Source organism: Euwallacea fornicatus, chromosome 12 (assembly GCF_040115645.1).
Source record: "Euwallacea fornicatus isolate EFF26 chromosome 12, ASM4011564v1, whole genome shotgun sequence".
Classification (NCBI taxonomy): Eukaryota; Metazoa; Arthropoda; class Insecta; order Coleoptera; family Curculionidae; genus Euwallacea; species Euwallacea fornicatus.
Genome location: NC_089552.1, coordinates 3,829,600 through 3,846,652, shown reverse-complemented (window position 1 = coordinate 3,846,652; position 17,053 = coordinate 3,829,600). Strand labels below are relative to the sequence as shown.

General features: G+C 36.6%; 1 protein-coding gene and 1 long non-coding RNA gene across 3 annotated transcripts in view; one reads left to right on the top strand and one right to left on the bottom strand.

Annotated features, from left to right (window-relative positions):
• Positions 1-1,782: 1,782 nt before the first annotated feature.
• LOC136342524 (prostatic acid phosphatase-like) lies at positions 1,783-7,373 on the bottom strand. 2 transcript variants are annotated; one of them, XM_066288427.1, is made up of 4 exons: positions 7,196-7,330; positions 6,861-6,962; positions 3,508-3,708; positions 1,783-2,594 (listed from the first exon to the last, which is right to left on the bottom strand). In XM_066288427.1, exons 1-4 carry the CDS (start codon positions 7,292-7,294, stop codon positions 1,836-1,838), a joined length of 1,161 nt encoding a protein of 386 aa, XP_066144524.1. In that variant the 5' UTR covers positions 7,295-7,330; the 3' UTR covers positions 1,783-1,835. The 2 variants fall into 2 exon arrangements, with proteins under 2 accessions (XP_066144524.1, XP_066144523.1); XM_066288426.1 differs by lacking the exon at positions 1,783-2,594 and adding an exon at positions 2,663-3,448 and having other exon boundaries at positions 7,196-7,373.
• Positions 7,236-17,053, top strand: part of LOC136342529 (uncharacterized) — a 26,157-nt gene continuing 16,339 nt past the window's right edge. Inside the window, exons 1-2 of the long non-coding RNA XR_010732663.1 lie at positions 7,236-7,354; positions 11,930-12,183. This is a non-coding gene — a long non-coding RNA (uncharacterized lncRNA). The remainder of the gene's footprint in view (positions 7,355-11,929; positions 12,184-17,053) is intronic.

Sequence of the window (17,053 nt, the reverse complement as noted above, 5' to 3'; positions counted from 1 at the left end):
GGCCTCCAAATATCCCTAGTGGTCAATATACGTAATATTAACGTGTTATTAGGGTACTATATCTTTTATTTACATCTGAGAATGATTTTCAAATCATAACAATACAGGTTCAATGCTGCAGTACAGTTTGCAATAGCTTTGAGTATGTCGAATTTTGTGCCTACATTGGCCAGCATTGATTTTTTGTTACCACTTGAAAAAAACGGCTGCAGATTCACATCGCATGCTTGTTGAAGCTTACGGTGAACATGCCCTTGGAAAATCACAGTGCATGAGCGGTTTAAAAAATTCAAAAGTGGCAATTTTGACGTCAGTAACGATGAGCGTGGAAAACCACCGAAAAAGTTTGAAGACGGCGAGTTGCAAGCTTTGTTAGATGAGGACGACACTCAAATGCAACTACAATTAGCGAACCAATTAAATGTGACACGAGAAGCCATTTCCATTCGTTTGAAAGATATGGGAAAAATTCAGAAGATAGGAAAATGGGTTCCACATGAATTCAATGAAAGACAGCAAGAAAATCGAAAAACCATTTGCCAACTGTTGCTTACCACGTATAACAGAAAATCATTTCTTCATCGAATTGTGACTGGTGATGAAAAATGGATCTATTTTGAGAATTCCAAACGTAAAAAATCATGGGTAACTCCAGGCGAACCATCAGCATCGTCAGCAAGACCAAATCGATATGGACGGAAAACAATGCTCTGTGTTTGGTGGGATCAAAAAGGCGTAATTTATTATGAGCTGCTAAAACCTGGAGAAACAGTTAATACTGAACGTTACTGACAACAAATGATGGACTTGCATCGAGCTTTGCGTGAAAGACGACCAGAATATCGAGAACGGCAACACAAGGTGATATTGCTTCATGATAATGCATCATCACACACTGCAAAACTGGTGAAGGAAACGATTGGGACGTTTCATTGGGAAGTACCATCGCATGCGGCTTATTCACCCGACTTAGCACCATCCGATTATCACTTATTTGCATCGATGGGACACGCTCTTGCAGAACGGCACTTCACCTCTTACGAAACAGTTCAAAAATGGCTCGATGAATGGTTTGCCTCAAAAGAACAACAGTTCTTTTGGCGTGGCATCCACAAATTGCCAGAGAGATGGGAAAAATGTATATGGAACGATGGGAAATATTTCGAATAAAATACTTTTTATAATTATTGCGCAGCTAAGTTATACTTTTTATTAAAAGATTCCGGTTTCATATTTACAGACCTGGTACTTCGTTATATTCGCGAGCCCACAAATCTGGGAGGTACTGAAGAATTCTGGCTGCTAATACTACTGCGATTAAAAAACATGGTGAATTTATTTACAACATGAAAAATTTTTATTCTTTCAAATAAATTCCACCGTCTTCAAAGTACTCTGCATCGTACACAGTGCACTTACATCATCGTTGTTTTCAATCTTGGTGATGGCCCTCAACATTTTCTCCGATTCGGCTTTTATCTCATGAATCGAGTCGAAACGATGTTCCCAGAGCGGCCCTTTGAGCTTGTTGAACAGGCTCAAGTCCAAAAGTGCTAAATCAGACGAATGAGGTGTTTGTAGAACGATATGACATAACATGATCTTAACTTTTTAACGACTTTGGTGCATTTTTGCGTTTGGCGTTTCTGGGTATTTACCGAATTTTTGAACACCCCGTGTGAACAGTCACAAGATATTCGCGTTTTCTAATTGTCAACGCAATTGAATCCAGTTAGCACAGTCCTTTAGCAGCTTGGTGAATAAGTTTTCAAATCAACAGAACATGATTCAAGAATTCCTTTATTTAAACTATAGGAAAAGCATTAAATTTGTCGTCAAACATCGTTACACTCCTTGGTCCTTTGATCCATATTCATAACAATGGGATCCAAAAGAGCTTGGTACTCATCCAATAGGCAATCGAAACTGCAGCCAGGCATCGTTAGCTCACTCAAACCGGTACTATTCTTGAAATACATATTAACGTAGTACCCATTTCGCCCTTGTTTTAGTTCCCAGATTAAAGTGGATGCGAATTCAGGCACGGCGTTGGGATAGACACCCATGGCATTAGCACGGTCGCTAATGGTATTGTCATGGGCACTCAACATTAAGAATCTAGGAGCCGGATTACTTGGGATCGCGGTTAGTTGATGTCTGGGGCCTCTGACGTTCCTAGCTGGGAGTAAGGTATTCTCCTTAACTGAAGTGAAATAACTGAAAAGATAGTCAAAAAAGGGCCCAGTTTTAAGCCTTGCTAGTTCCTGTGTGTAGGTGGACCATTCGAACTTTCTGGCAGCCCAATCCTTAATCAAAGGCCAGTATTGTTCACTCCAACTAGGTAGAGTGAAATTCATTCTTTCGTAAATATCGATGTTTGTAAAGAAAACCGTGAAAGAGTTAAAGTCCATTTCTTCTACAGTATAACCAGTCAGCTGCGAGAGGTTTAGATAGACCTCACGGAGATCGGTGTTCCATTGCGTGAATTGCTCAGAGTTCATGAGGTCTGCATAGAGTTTGTCATATTTAGCACATGGCACTGCGGCGGCTAAAATTTGATCTTCCTCCATTGGAACAGTATGTATGGGGATTGCCTGTAAAGAGAACAATGTTGTGTATTTATGGCAACATTATTATTCTTTAGATAATAAAACCACTCGTAAACAAACTACATTTTATTTGCGCAGGTTAAACTAAATTAGTTTTTACATTCTTTAGTCCATTGGCTCAGAGAGACACTTATGGGTTCTAGAAGCTTAACATAGTCGTCAAAACCACAATCAAAAGTGCACCCTGGAAGGGTGAGTTTACTGAAGTGAGTGCTGTTCTTGAAGTACATATTCACATAGCTTCCATTACTCCCATTCTTCAATTCCCAAATAAGCGTGGCAGCAAACTCAGGAGCGGCATCATCATACACTCCCATGGCATTGAGACGATCGCTAACAGTGCTATCATGAGCACTTAGCATTAGAAACGGCTGATTGCCTGCAGCTTTCAGTTCTAGGTGTTGGTACTTTGGCCCTCTGATGTGTCTCTGAGGCACTAAGGCACCAGTCTTAAGAGATTTCAGGTGATTGATCAAAAAGTCGAAAAAGGGGCCCACTTTAAGTCTCGCCAGGTCTTGGGTGTAGGTATCCAATTGGAAGTCCAGCGCTGCCATCCTGGAAATTTGCTCCCAGTATGTGTCTGTCCAGTCTTTCAACGTCAAGTTGAACTCCCTATATATGTAAATAGTGGAATGTAGTTCGGCAAAGGTGGTGATATCGACGTTAGAGTAACCGGTTAGTTCTGAGATATTTTGGAAAAGTGGAGCAAGTTTATCGTTTAGTTTTTGGAACTCTTCGGAATTGATAAGTTCTTTACGCAATGAGGAGTGTTTGTCGCAAGGAACAGTTGTTGCTAATATCGCGTCATTGCTTTCTGGAATTGTGTGAATTGGTACCGGCTGGAAAAGGACAGTACTATACTTTGACATATAGATTAAAGTAGTCTGAGACTAAGTACCTGCCAGAGAAGATTTTTGTTCCAGACTTGCTCTTCTTCGGGAGGGAAAAGACCTGCTAAATTGGAGGCAGCTGACTGCAAAGTTCGGTCTACATCAGTGGATTGCACGTAGATTTTGCTATAATGATACTTTTTGGGGAGGAACCCATCGTAGCGTTCGCGGAACCATTGGCCTAGCTCGAAATGGCGCTCTTTACCTAACTAAATACAACAAAGAAAATGTATTAGTCATATATAGAACTGCAAGGTTAATCAACAGAATTTCGATATTTGTTGACTTTATCTGTGGTTTCTAGATCACAAAACATGATTAACACGTGAAAATTATTGATCTTGAAGTAATATGCTCTGGATTTGGAAATTTTGTTTGTTACATATAATTTTGAGTTATTTAGTGATTTGAGTGTTTGTTCATTTTTAAGACCTTCGCTCAAGGATAAGATAAGGTAATCTGTTAACTTTCAGCTCCTTGTGCGGGGTGCAAGCTGTTCCTAGCGTCAGCTTTTCGGTGGTAATTTCTGCAAAAACTATTTCATTGCGTTGGTAAATTAATAGTGTGCCAAAAAGAACCTCATATAATTTGTAAAAGCTTTTAAATTCCAAACCATACACGAATTAAAACTTTGAATGTAGAGGACATTTGGAAAACACGCGGCAATCCCTATATTGATTTTCTTGAGGGTTGTTCAAATTATTAATGAAAAAGAAATGCGGATTTGAGCTCCGAATTTGGTTTAAATAGCTTGATAAATTACATAATGTTAGGAGATTTTGTGATCTGGATGCCAACGCAATAACGCATTTAGCGGAGAAAAGATCGGTTGACTTTTCGTTGGGTGATCTCCATAATGTATATAAATGAAAATGTACATGAGTAAATGAAATGTTTTATTAATTATCTATATCAAAGTTGCACTGCATTTGTGACCATATATAATTGAAGGAAAAACATTCCGAATGCATAATTTGTCCGTTTAGAACTGGGATGCAAATGTACCCTCCGCGGTAATCTGCGTGAAGTTTTTAACGCATAAAGACGAGTATAAACAGCACTTGAAATAGGAGATTGTAGAATAAATAATAACGTTCCAATGATTTAGCATTAAATGGTATGTATAATAGGTTTATCTTAAATTTTTGTCAATTTAATTTAATCAGTATAAGTAGTTAATTTGGAATTAAAAAAAATTGTTCTGCAATGATAACTCCCTATACCATTTGATAATATAGAAATACTTGTATTTCAGAACACTTGAAATTCACAGATCCTCCTTTGAATTCTCGAATAGCTATTTGAAATTTAGAATGTGGTATTGGAGTTGTCGCATAAAGTACCTGTGCCAAGTATGAACACACGCCGCTATTCGAAAATTATTTGCATAAAAATCATTTAAAACTTGGATAAAGTATTTATATTTTCTCTACTTGTTATTTACTTGTATATCATATATATATATATAATTATATTTTCCTGATTAAGTATTATTAATTAAGCAGGGTCAAGTGCCAAGGTGAATCGTTACAATGTTGATATTTATTTGTTTAACCGTTAGCCCTTAGGGAAACAGTTTACCTTGGCTTTTTAACAAAATTTTGAAGACTAGTTTTCATCGTTAGATATAACGTGTTAACTGAACAGTAGGATTAGGCGAAAAAAGCTCTCGTATTTTTCCCTTGAGGTGAGGGTGACGGCAATAAATAGTAATTAATTAATTGTTATTAATTTCTTGTTAACAAAAGCTTTTTCAGAGTAACTACAAAACTCCATTGCTGAAAGATTTCTCTAATCTCTGTTTGACATCATAACTATCGATCCTAATTATTTCACTAAAATGTCTGCTTTATCATAGTTTTCTGCAACTCCCGCACCTCACTGCTAGGGGGTGCTTTTAGGGGCGACTTTCACCGCCATCTATCTCACGGTGGGACTAGTTATAGATAGTAACAGGTTTTATAAAGGCAGGAATACATCGGTTAAATCGTGCAGAAGTCTTACGATTATTACCCTTGACTGAAAATTTACGTTGGTAAGAAATTGATTTATCCGTAAAACGATTCCTGGGAAAGCAACGGAGTGTGGGCAATAGTCCTGAAAATGTGTAGCGAATGAAAAAGAAATAAATGGAGGTGGTCCCAGGAAAAACTAGAAAATTCTTCTCACACGCTCTTGGCGATAAATGGCGAAGAAATTAATGAGTTGTAAAGTTATGCAGATATTTCGACTCCAATCCTTGAATCACCTCTAACAGGAACTTCTGGTATAATTTGGAGGAACGCGAAGCAGTCTAATAAAACGAAAAATGTGGATAGGAACAGCGACGATGAGTTCGTAAATTATTTTAAATATTCAGAAGATGCAGAACATCGAAGAACGTTACCGGTTTTGACATAGTCAAATACATATAACGATACATTTTATGCGTGAAAGGTGGAAAATATAAATTTTATAAAGGAAGAAGTTAATATTAATTCAAGATCATAGCAGTATGAACATATAGAAATTGACTGCTATGACTGTGACGATGATGTTTAAAATATGATCAAATTAATTTTTCAAGAATGAGTTTTGCAGTTATTTACAAAAGGGGAAATACTAGTTTCGTTAACTTACTGAAAAAATGAATTAGTTTAAATGAGAAATTTTAAATTTTCCTGCATAAGTAAGACATATTAAACGTCCATTTATATATAAAAATAAGCGTGACTATAGGGTATTGAAACCGTCCAACATTCGTTGTCACCATGATAATCGCTTGAAAGTTAGAAGAAAAAGACTTTTTTTTTTAACTTTTTACTTTGGGAATGAATAATTTGGCATTGAATGCCGCTAGAATTTTTTCATAGGAAGTACTAGCATTATTTCAGACATCTCTATAATCCTTAGAATTTATGACATGATCTTTTCGGGCACCCTGTGTAGAAACGGTTTCGGACTGCGGAGAAAGTGTAATGATAACTTCATAGAATTTTCTTACGACATATTTGAGTATTTTTGCTACGTAATCACAATAGTATATTAAGAAACAAGTTTGATGAAGTAGCATTATTGCACCAGTCCAAGAGACGTTTCTAATGTTTATGAACTATTGGACGCGTGACTGAAATCTACGGTCCCATGAATGTGTTTTTGATGAGCCTTACGTATTGTGTATGTCATATTTTTTTCTGTTTAGCAAGACTTTCAATATTAATTATTCGATCAATCAATATTATCAATGGAAAGAAATATTTCAATATGCCATGAAATTTGAGGGGAACGAGGAAATATTTCCAATAGTAAAATAAAATATATTTCTCATCGAGGGTTGTTGCGAAATTTCTCGTGGGCTCAAAGCTGTGCTTTAGTTACTTACATTGATAAGTTGTCCATTGCCTTCGGGGAAAAGGGTTGCGTTTTCAAAATATTCATCATTGGGCCAAGAACTTAATGGCGTTCGGTCACCATGTCTGAAGAGCTAGAAATAACACAATCCCCATATTATTTTGTATACTAATCTAAGTCTAATAATCAACACACAGCACATACAAGGTTGTTTTCGCTCATAACCACTACATTTCTTAGATAATTCCTTATGTATTCACAGCAAAAATCTAAATTCCACTATATTTGCACATAACTATGTAGATATGGGACTTGTTGCAGCATATTCGCGAATTTTACATAACGATAACAAAAAAAAAAACTTACCACAACCACCGCTTTCAGCTCATCATCGTCTCTGACAGGGCTGGCCCCCGCCAAACTTGCAACCACAACCAATACCACAATACCCTTGAAGCCGGCCATTGTGTACACTCTGCTTCCAGATAGACAATATGGAAAATTGTTGCTACCAAACATTAAATGGTGAGTTAAAATACTGCAAAAATTGTTGAAGTGCCAGTCGATTAGATAAAGGTGACTATAGTGAAGTGGCGAGGCCTAAGCTAGGTAATTTGAAAATTTTTTAAACTTCTTAATAATCAATTACGTATTCAAGGAAATGATGCCCCATGTGTTATTATCAGCATCATCTCGTGTCTCATTTTGGGTCTTCTGGAAACGAATCTCACGTTAAAATAAAAGAAATAATTGGCTAACCAGTGCTCCTAATTATATCCAGTGGCTGTTTTAATGTAGTTAAAGGGTGTAAAGCTGCATTTCCTCCCTGGACTTATCTCCTCTCATTGAATGGTTGAGATCAAGACAAAGAGCTTCTTAATAAAGATGCTTCAAGATGTAGTCCAACAAGTGTTCGCTTGACTGCTATTACAGTTTTGAAAGTCTTGAAAGTGAAATTGCCGGCACAGAGCAATGGGAAACGTTTCATAACGTGATATGAGTACTCAGTTTCTTTATTGTGGTTATATTCTACATGGCGTTTTTTTTTAAGTGTAAATGCCAATATCTTGAAAATTATGCCGGCAATGGAAAAATACAATAATATATAAAAATACCACAATATGATGGTGGAAGATGATTAAGGGCATAATGAACTCGCTACCCTCTATCAAATGCTCTCCAACCATCTCAAGTCATTTTTTTTAATAACACGGGCATGGTTGTAACATATTTTCGGAAAATATTTTCAATAAGCTTTTCAATGGTAACAAAGTTTCTGGAATTTCGCCTTCAAATATGTCCGATAATGCCTACAATGCAAAATCCTTGAGTTAGACAGCTAGGCGTGAAATTAAATGGTTTTCAATAAGAAATAAGTAATAGAGCTAATAATTAATTAAAAGTTTTACTGTAATTAAGTCAAAGCGTAAGATTAACTAGTGCTTGTGGCGGAAATGCGATATTCCACCATTATCCCTTCAGCGCAAATTCCAAACACTTTAAAAATTTGCAACATTTTAATGATGATACAAAGATAATACATATTGTAATATGTAAATTTGCAACCGAACAATGAGAAAAATTACCTACAAGAGAAATTATAATTACATTTTGGTGGATACATTTTTGCACTTTTGCAATATATTAAGTGTAAGAATTCGGTATATTTTCTTAAAATACCAGATATTCCCAAATGAATGAGGTTTGCAGAGCATAAAGGAAATCTCCTACTATTTGGGGAGGAACTGGGTCAGACTAGTTCTAATAGTTCAAAACGGGAAAACTGAATAACAAAAATTTCACTATGGATCAAAAAGAGGAAATTTTCTTCAGAACACCGGAAGAAGCGCCAGACGTATCTCAGAAGCGACGCTGACACCCATCGCAAATCATCAATATCTGGATTTTTAAGGGAATAGAAAATTTGAACATACCATTCTACGCCTGTTCCAACATTGTTGGTAAAAGATTCTCAAACTAGAAGTGATTCCTGCAACTTGTCGCCCCAAAACCAATATGGGCTTTCGTTCGTTAATAAACCCACGGAGCAACATTTCCAATTAGTGTCATATTTAATTGGAGCAACGGCCATTTTTCCAACATGGAAAATTTTTCCTTTAATGAGAGAAGATCACTTTAAACATAGATTTTCCTAAAATAGTATGGCCCTTGAGCTTCTTGAAAAACCACTTACCCGTAGTTTTGGAGGATGTTCCTCTAGCCTTAAGACAAAGTTTTTGGTACATGCAGAACGCTGCCTTAGTTTGTTGCTCTGCCTTATACACTTAAGAGAGTTTTTGAGTATAAATTTTCTACATCAATGGTTTAGTCGGGGTAGTGAACATCTGTGGCCACCACGAAGCCCCGACTTGAATCCACTAGATTTTTTTTTAGGTTTTTCGAAGTAATTGGTATTCAAATCTGTACGTAGCAACAGAGTGAATAGCTATGGGATTATGTTTAATAAAGTTTAATATAATCAGGGACAATAATTAAAAATATTTAGCCATAAACGATAACTTTAACTCCCTGCAGAGGGAAAAGTTTAGCCGAATCGCGCTACTTTTTACTCTCTAGCACCTAATACTCATTTGCACAATAGTTTCTGGAACACCCTATATAGGTATACCCACTAAAAACTTATAAAATCACAGTTCTCAATCTGTTTATAAGACCTTTTTCTGTACTAGATATAAGTAGTGCCGTAATAAAGGTAACACAGAAATGGGCATCATTACGTGATTCAGCGATAATACGCCAATTACAATTCTGAAACAGCTCTCTATAATGCCATTATCGATTCAGGAGTGCACCGCTATGTTAATAAAATGCAAAATAAAACAAACATTGCCAATACTAATCGACAGGAAATTGTGTCAATTATCGATATAGGTGCTCAGTCGGGCTGTGTTGACCTAAGGTGGCATAAACAACAGAGACTCTCAAATATGCATGAAAAATCTTTATTTTCAGAGAAAAAACTATCGGCCATTTGGTCTCTCTGCCAGCGTGACAAAAACACTTACTATGCATTTATGTATAAATAATAATGGATAAAATGCAAAGAAAAGAAAGAAATGCATTTTAAAATGTATTTTTACTCTAATAAAATGTTGGAAGGGAAGCGGGGCTGTCTTGTAAGGCAAATAGGGTTCAGAATAGTCCAGTGGTGCCGATTGTTTTTCCAACTTGCTCGAATTTACAGTCTTTCAGTTATTCTTGTCATGTGTGTGCGTCCGTGTAGCAGTACACGCTCATTTTTTATGGAAAATAAATTATATCCTTTTATGCAAAAATATCTCGATATAGTTCGAGTTACACCCAAAGGCCTTCATGACACTGATTAGGGACGAGCCCGGCATTTTATTACTTCCAATCGATATGATAGGTCTGGCGAATTGATAGGGTGTCATCGGCTATATCGCGTTGCATCTGACATTCCTCTTTTTCTTTTATCGGCCAGGATTAATCCCCACAACGGCCCCACCCAAGGAAAAGCAGTGGCAGCGTCACTCTCTGTGAACCGCAAAAACAGCTTTAAAGCTTCATGTTATCGCCGAATATGCATTGTTAAATACAAAGGCCAATGGAAACCGAATTCTCTATGACTGAATTTAATCATTTTGGTTTTATGCCTCTGCTTTGTTGTCTAATGAGTTTTAATAGGGCAAACTGTAAATTTCGTGTTTTTTATCTTTATCGAGCGATCGTGTTTCTCAGCCAAACGATCCGGCCAGCGGTTCAGCCTTTCACAAAAAAAAGTCAAACTGTTGATCAACTTCGTTGCTGCAATGGTTGATATCCTTTTCTGGCCTTTCCTTGAGTGTTTTTTAAAAGCGAAAATCAGCGAAGGTGAAAACATCGGGAAATTATGAGAACCTGTAATAATCAAATTCTTGTCCTGTGTATTTATTTTGATATTGCAAATAACGAAGCTCCTATTCTTTTGAAAATTCGGACAACCACGAGCTGCTTCGCTGTTTAATACTCAGGAGCCATCACTACGCTCAGAAAGCCTTAGCTGCAGGGACCTTTTAGTAGGTCCCTATTTCAGGGATACTTTCGCATTTTGAGTCATCAATATGCCTGTGGTGCTCCAAACCGTTGTACAGGGCTCCCCATATTTGACTATTCACTTCATAAGTCAAATAAAAACATTCCAATTAAAGTGAAAAATCTTTTATTGTATTAACATTTAACTAATTCTATGAGATTTATAATATTATTAACTTAGATAACTATTGAGTTTAAAAAAATCATATCTTCTAAATGTAATTTTGAATTCAAAATTTTCCATCGTCTGGTGAAGTAAATCTCAGTCTATTATTGCAGTTTTATTTCGACTCTACTCTTTTAGCTCAAAAATTGTTGCTACACCACGCCAAACAATGACTTTTGAGCTGTGGAGTTTTTTGGTAAACAGTTAGCACGAATTTTTTCGCCAATGACGAACATGCGCGGATCAAAATGAAGAAAAAAATTGTTACAGTACCACTTATTTTGATAACTAACTCAATCTTAAGAAAAGGGATGAATTTTTCTTTCGTGGATCAAGATCTAGATGGAGATTTGCTTTTCCGGGTAATGCCAATGTTTGAACTTAGAATTCAAAATTGATATGATTTTTAAAAATTGAAGAGGTGTCTAAGTTAATAGTAAATCTCATATAATTAGATATATATTAGTCCAAGAAAAAATATTTTTATCTTGATTAGAAGGTTTTTATTTGCCTTTTACAGTGTATAGTTTAATATGGGAAACTATATATTTCAATAAACCTCATATGGCTGATCGCAAAGTAGACAAGTTCATCAGAGTCAAAATTATAGATATGTCGATTTTCTGAGCTATTGCGTTAAATCATGGGCTATATGAGACTCACTATAGACCAAATTTGCGAGAAAAATCTTGTACACCTTATAAAGAAGACACGTTTGATGATGGAGACTTAAAGTGGAAACGTCTCATATCGCATGCAATTATATCGTTGCAAAGACGATTTAAAGTGCCAATTGCGAGTGGTTTTTTCAAAATTTTGCATTTGATTGAGCAGGTAATCCGCGACTTTACCACTATCTAACCGACTATGTTCTTTTGTAGTGTCTGAGATCCCAAAGTCTGACTTCGTCAGAAAGTGTGAGGTACCCTGTGCAGAGAATCATCTCCAGACTAAACTCTTCCAGCCCTGTCCTGTTTTAGATTGCGTTTAGGGCTAGAAATGCAAATTGCCACCTTGCTGCCGTCTCGGCAGGCGGACTTTGCCCCATTTCTGAATCCTGGTGTTAGCATTTACGATGGCAACGCAAAGTGCTTTTCAAAAGCAGAAATAGCACCTGCAAGAATTAACATGTGAAGTAAGTATTAAGCTCACAAATGCCCACGAAATATGAAGTTTGCTTTATTTATTTTTGATTGTTTACACACGGGATTTTAGCCCACAGTTTGCCGCTTCATTATGAGTAGCGCTAAATGGTGTTTTTGTTAATTAATTTTCACGCGTTTTCGGACTCTCGTTTCGAACACATACTTCTCAACACTTTCAGTTTAATAAAGTCTCCTCCATATTTAAAACTCTGTAATTTCCTGAACTGTGATTTGTAACTCGCGCTTTATTGCCACTCCCCGCTTGGTGTAATTATTGCGATGCAGCGAAACATTAAAATTTCATAAGTTTTGCCCTAAAAGATAATACGTTATCGCCGGAAACCGCATTAGAATAGACGACTTTGTCTTCGTGTTCTCATTAAGGTTTTATTGTCACAAACCTCGACGATAAATCCAGGACTGAATTTGCAATGCCTCGCCCGTAGCACCAACCATAAAAGGTTTATGGCGAATTTGACTGTGTTTACTCCCATATCTTTAATCTAATTTAAAGCTCTATAACGGAGCAGACCTACATATTCAATATGGTGGAGTTTTGGTTCTGAGAGCGATTGGTAACCAGGGAGAGTTGTAGAGGTTTTATAAATTGGCCTTAAATATCTTTTTCGCTGTTGTGCATATGGAGTTTTCATGAGTGCAAGCAAGAAGCAATTAGGCGATTGATAAGTGCGACGGAGATAGACTACCGTTTCCCTTTCCATTGTCAACGATCGGCTAGCGTCGTTGACTCGCAAGCAGTACGCTTCAATTCGAGATGGGGTGTAGTTCTACGTGATTTGGAGGACGCAAATTACGTACATACATGTAAATTTTAACGCATTCTTCGAGAACAAATTCCATGGGACATTTTAATGTAGCTATACCTTTAGAAACACCACGGTGAAAATTGCATTTTGGAACGCATCAATTGAAAAACAACCCTTTTTGTAACATGATTCGTACTCGGTTTAAGGCCTATTGCTTGCGAGTCAACGACGGTAGCCTGTCTCCCTCGCACTTATCACTCGATTATTTGCCTTTCGCTTGCACTCATTAAAAATTCATGTGCATGGTGAAAAAGATACTGTATTTAATTTCTAAAGGTTGTTTTTTAAGCAATTGCAGAATCCGCTTTCCTTGACACAATTCCTCAACAATAACGAGACATTTGTCCCATATCTCATTATCTGGGAGTGCCTGCATTATAATAAGCGATAACTAGCCTCGTTCATTATTTTACAATCCCAGTTCTTTGTCTCATCATAATAATTCAAAGTCTGATCCACAGAAACGAGGGAAAATGCTCCCCCTTTAATTACAAACCAAACCACAATTTAGCCTAATTTTTCCAACTCGCTTGATTCATCATGTCATTTCGGCTTTTGGTCCCTAAAAGGAATCCCTAAATGAGAGAAAAGACTGAAATTATTAAGTAAGCGGGGCTACGTGGTTGTCTTTCCAAATAACGTTTTATAAGAGTCGTAAAACGTATTAATTCCATTTAAGGGATATTGCCATTTCGCCCCTAATCAACTGCGAGCATTAGACGATAATTACGTAACACGGAAATATCCTTATTTTGCTATACGTGGTGACCTATATTTAGGTCTCAGGCATTAGGCCTGTTCTATCCGTTACCTAAATCTAAATCAATTGCCGGATTGCACCAACAACGACGTCTCCAAACTGGGCGTGACACGTTTAGATAATATTCAAAGGCCTTGCGTGCAGACACCCCACTGGGATTATCCATTAGCTAATAAGATCGAAAGCATGCCGTCGTCCATTCTTTGAAAAATTGGAAAAACCCTTTTTTATTTCCCTGCGGTGGAGCCACTTTTGTTTAAGTGTAGTGCACCAAATTAAATACTCCTGAAACATTTGGAAAGGATCGTCACTGGTTGGTATAATAATGGGAAATGGGTCTTTTGCAGGGCATCAGAAGCACGAGGAATATGTTTAACTTGAATCTCAGTCTATAGAAAAAACTCGCAATAGTCACTGCACATCTATTAAATTCGTTATTTGCCATGTGTTTGATAATACTTAAGCACTGCTTTCTTGAGCAATGCAGGGAGAGGGGGCTTTTAGAGACCAATTGAGTCTGTATTGGCCTTTCTGAGAATGTCATCTAGGGAAAATCTGAAACGTGAAGAGTATCAGCATATTCTTTTGTATTGTACTGAAACTGAAAGGAGATATTGATTTTATCAAGCAGATTGCTTCAGTAGCGTGCAAGTATTGCAATAGTTGACACTTTTATCTAGTTGGAGTCAGACGACGTATATATTTTAAATATTTTAATACTTTGAGTTGGGTCATCAGAAATTTAAAGAAACAATTTTTTAAAGTAAATTGCTTGAGTAGAACCCGAGCATTCCTGGTTTTGAGAATTGTATCTCCTGGAAATCCCAGTATCAGGCTCATCGATTTGTTCGAGCGAGGCCCATTATATTTTTGACCATAGAAAACTTTTCTCCAAGCAAATAATTTGAATTCAAAATGAGTATAGATTTTTCTGCGAATTTTAACAGGTGGAAAATTAAGTACAAAACTTTAGCATCTATCTAGCGCAAGTTAAAGCATTTAACCGCATTAACCTCTTAAAGAAATATGTAGCATTCCCTTTAACATGAGGTTTAGTTTCAGAGAACCTCTTTGTTGTTAAGTAAATCAATCGCGTAATGGAAGAATTTGAATAAAGTTTGAGTATTTTCGTTTTTGGAATTTTACCTAGTGGAAGTATTGAAAATATTACCTTGATGAAGGCGTCTCAGTATATTCTCGAAGATATTTACTATATAACAATTGACCTTAAAGAAAACATCTGGTTAGATAAATAGTTTCAATAAGATCTGAATATTGACGTTTTTCAAAGTTTTGTGTAGTGCAGATCTGAGAACACCTTGAAGTATTAGATAGAGTGTTTTTGAGTCTCAAACATATATCTTTATCGAACAAAAACCATGAATAGTATTTGCCACAGTTACATCTATGTACATATATTTTTGGGTATCTTGTTAATGGTAAAATGGTTTGAGTATGGTATGAATATTGCAATATTCGAGAATTTTATTTGGTGAAAATCAGAAAAATTTATATATTTTAATGCTATTTTTTTTGTAAAATTTTATGTAATCGAAATCAGAGTAGGAAAAGAGGATTTTAACATATTTTTCAATAGATTATATAGTTCTTGCAAAAATATTGTAACAGGCTTATAACTTTCATAATTCTGATATTAAAAAAAAATGATTAAACACGTATAGTTTTATTTTAAAAAAGGCATTTCATGCATTATTTTCAATGTTCAAATTTTTCACCCCTATCCAACTACTTCTACTAATTTTTTTTTTCAACTGGAAAGGTACCCATTGTAGTGTATCAAATGAAACTCAAAAGCGATACAATAGTACCCTCAGAACTGAAATTGGATCTACAATTTCGTCCTTTTACATTCTTAATTATTCCAGGGAATTCCAGGGACAGCCCATTATCAATCATGGTCTCGAAGACTCTTTTTTGACTCGTTTTTAATCGCCCTTAGGATGCCTAAAATGGCACCCGTCCTCTGTTCTCTCCTTCGTCGACAAACAATAGGAAATTTATGAAGCGTACATATGACCTGCTGACATTTATCCCTAATACCAACAACCCTTGTGTAAACTCTTTGCAACGTTGATGGATAGTATGCAAAAGGTGTCCAATTCATTTAAGCATCGATCGATGCACCAAAGGTCTCCATTACGAATTATCGTATGGTCCTAAATTTAATCAAGAAACATCCGCTGTACCGTGTCTAATAAATTTCTCGCCCTTTTAGACAAAAACAAAGGGCCAGTGTCCCTTTGTATTCGTTTGGGCCAACTTACTAAATTAATATAAAACTTTTGGAAAGTCGCTCGGGCCCGATACACCCGCAGTTTCATGGGGTCGTGAATAGGAGTTTCCGAAGAAGAAGAGGACCCTATGTGTTTCTTTTTTGTTATGGAACATTTAGTTTTATGATGCTGTGTATTTTAGGGTTGATAAAATTTTAGAAAATAAAAAGTAAAGAATGTTTCTCTAATGACTAAAGAAATGAAGGGAATTGCTGCGTTCTTGGGACATTTCCAGATTTTCTCCTCTTGGCATCTCAGGGAGGCGTCTTAATTGTACAAGAACTGTGCGGCCTTAGAATATTGTGGCAATCTGATCGTCAAATCGATAATTCTGGAATGTGCTTCATTGAAGGTCTGGTATTAAACGACGAGACTAATTATCCATAGTGCCCATCAATATTTGAATTAGATCTTCGCAAGGGAGATATATATTAGATATGCCACCAAACCACACTTGTATAGGCCCCCTCGTGCAAAATGACCAATTTGTTCCCTGACCACAGTTCCCTAAACATAATTTCTAATCTGGCCGGCAACGCGAAACCGCACGAGCGCCATTTCATGTTCTATTCCCGGTTAGCATCCCTGTTGTTTGCGTGTATATTCCTACACTGCAGGTTAAAACCTATTCGTATATTCGGCTTTAGATTATTTTAAACCTACAATGAAAGACAAAAGAATAGAGCGACCTTACAAGCAACACTGAGCGGTTCATGAACCACGAGTTTTACCGGCTAATTTAGCTGGCATTCTCGGTCTGTAGGGCTCCTCTGCAATTATGTCTAGGTTGACATTTTAGTTGGGCCCTTAAAGGTCAATTGCCAGGGGGTTTGTAACCTAGTTTTAGCTCTTAATAGGCTGCAACAAACATTAAACTGGCTGAACTTTCGTGCTTCTGAGCAGGCCACTTTTCAATATTTTAAAAAACTTCTCGGTTCGTCGCGTTCGAGGCACAAAAGACGGACATTTTTATTTGCCC

Bases quoted from the DNA above. Each gene is read 5' to 3' on its own strand.
- LOC136342524 (XM_066288426.1), bottom strand. From the start codon at position 7,348: ATGTTTGGTAGCAACAATTTTCCATATTGTCTATCTGGAAGCAGAGTG. The intron at 3,709-6,860 runs GTAAGTAACTAA...TGTTGTATTTAG, and splicing joins GCAATGGACAACTTATCAAT to TTAGGTAAAGAGCGCCATTT. The intron at 3,449-3,507 runs GTACTTAGTCTC...GTCCTTTTCCAG, and splicing joins ACAAAAATCTTCTCTGGCAG to CCGGTACCAATTCACACAAT.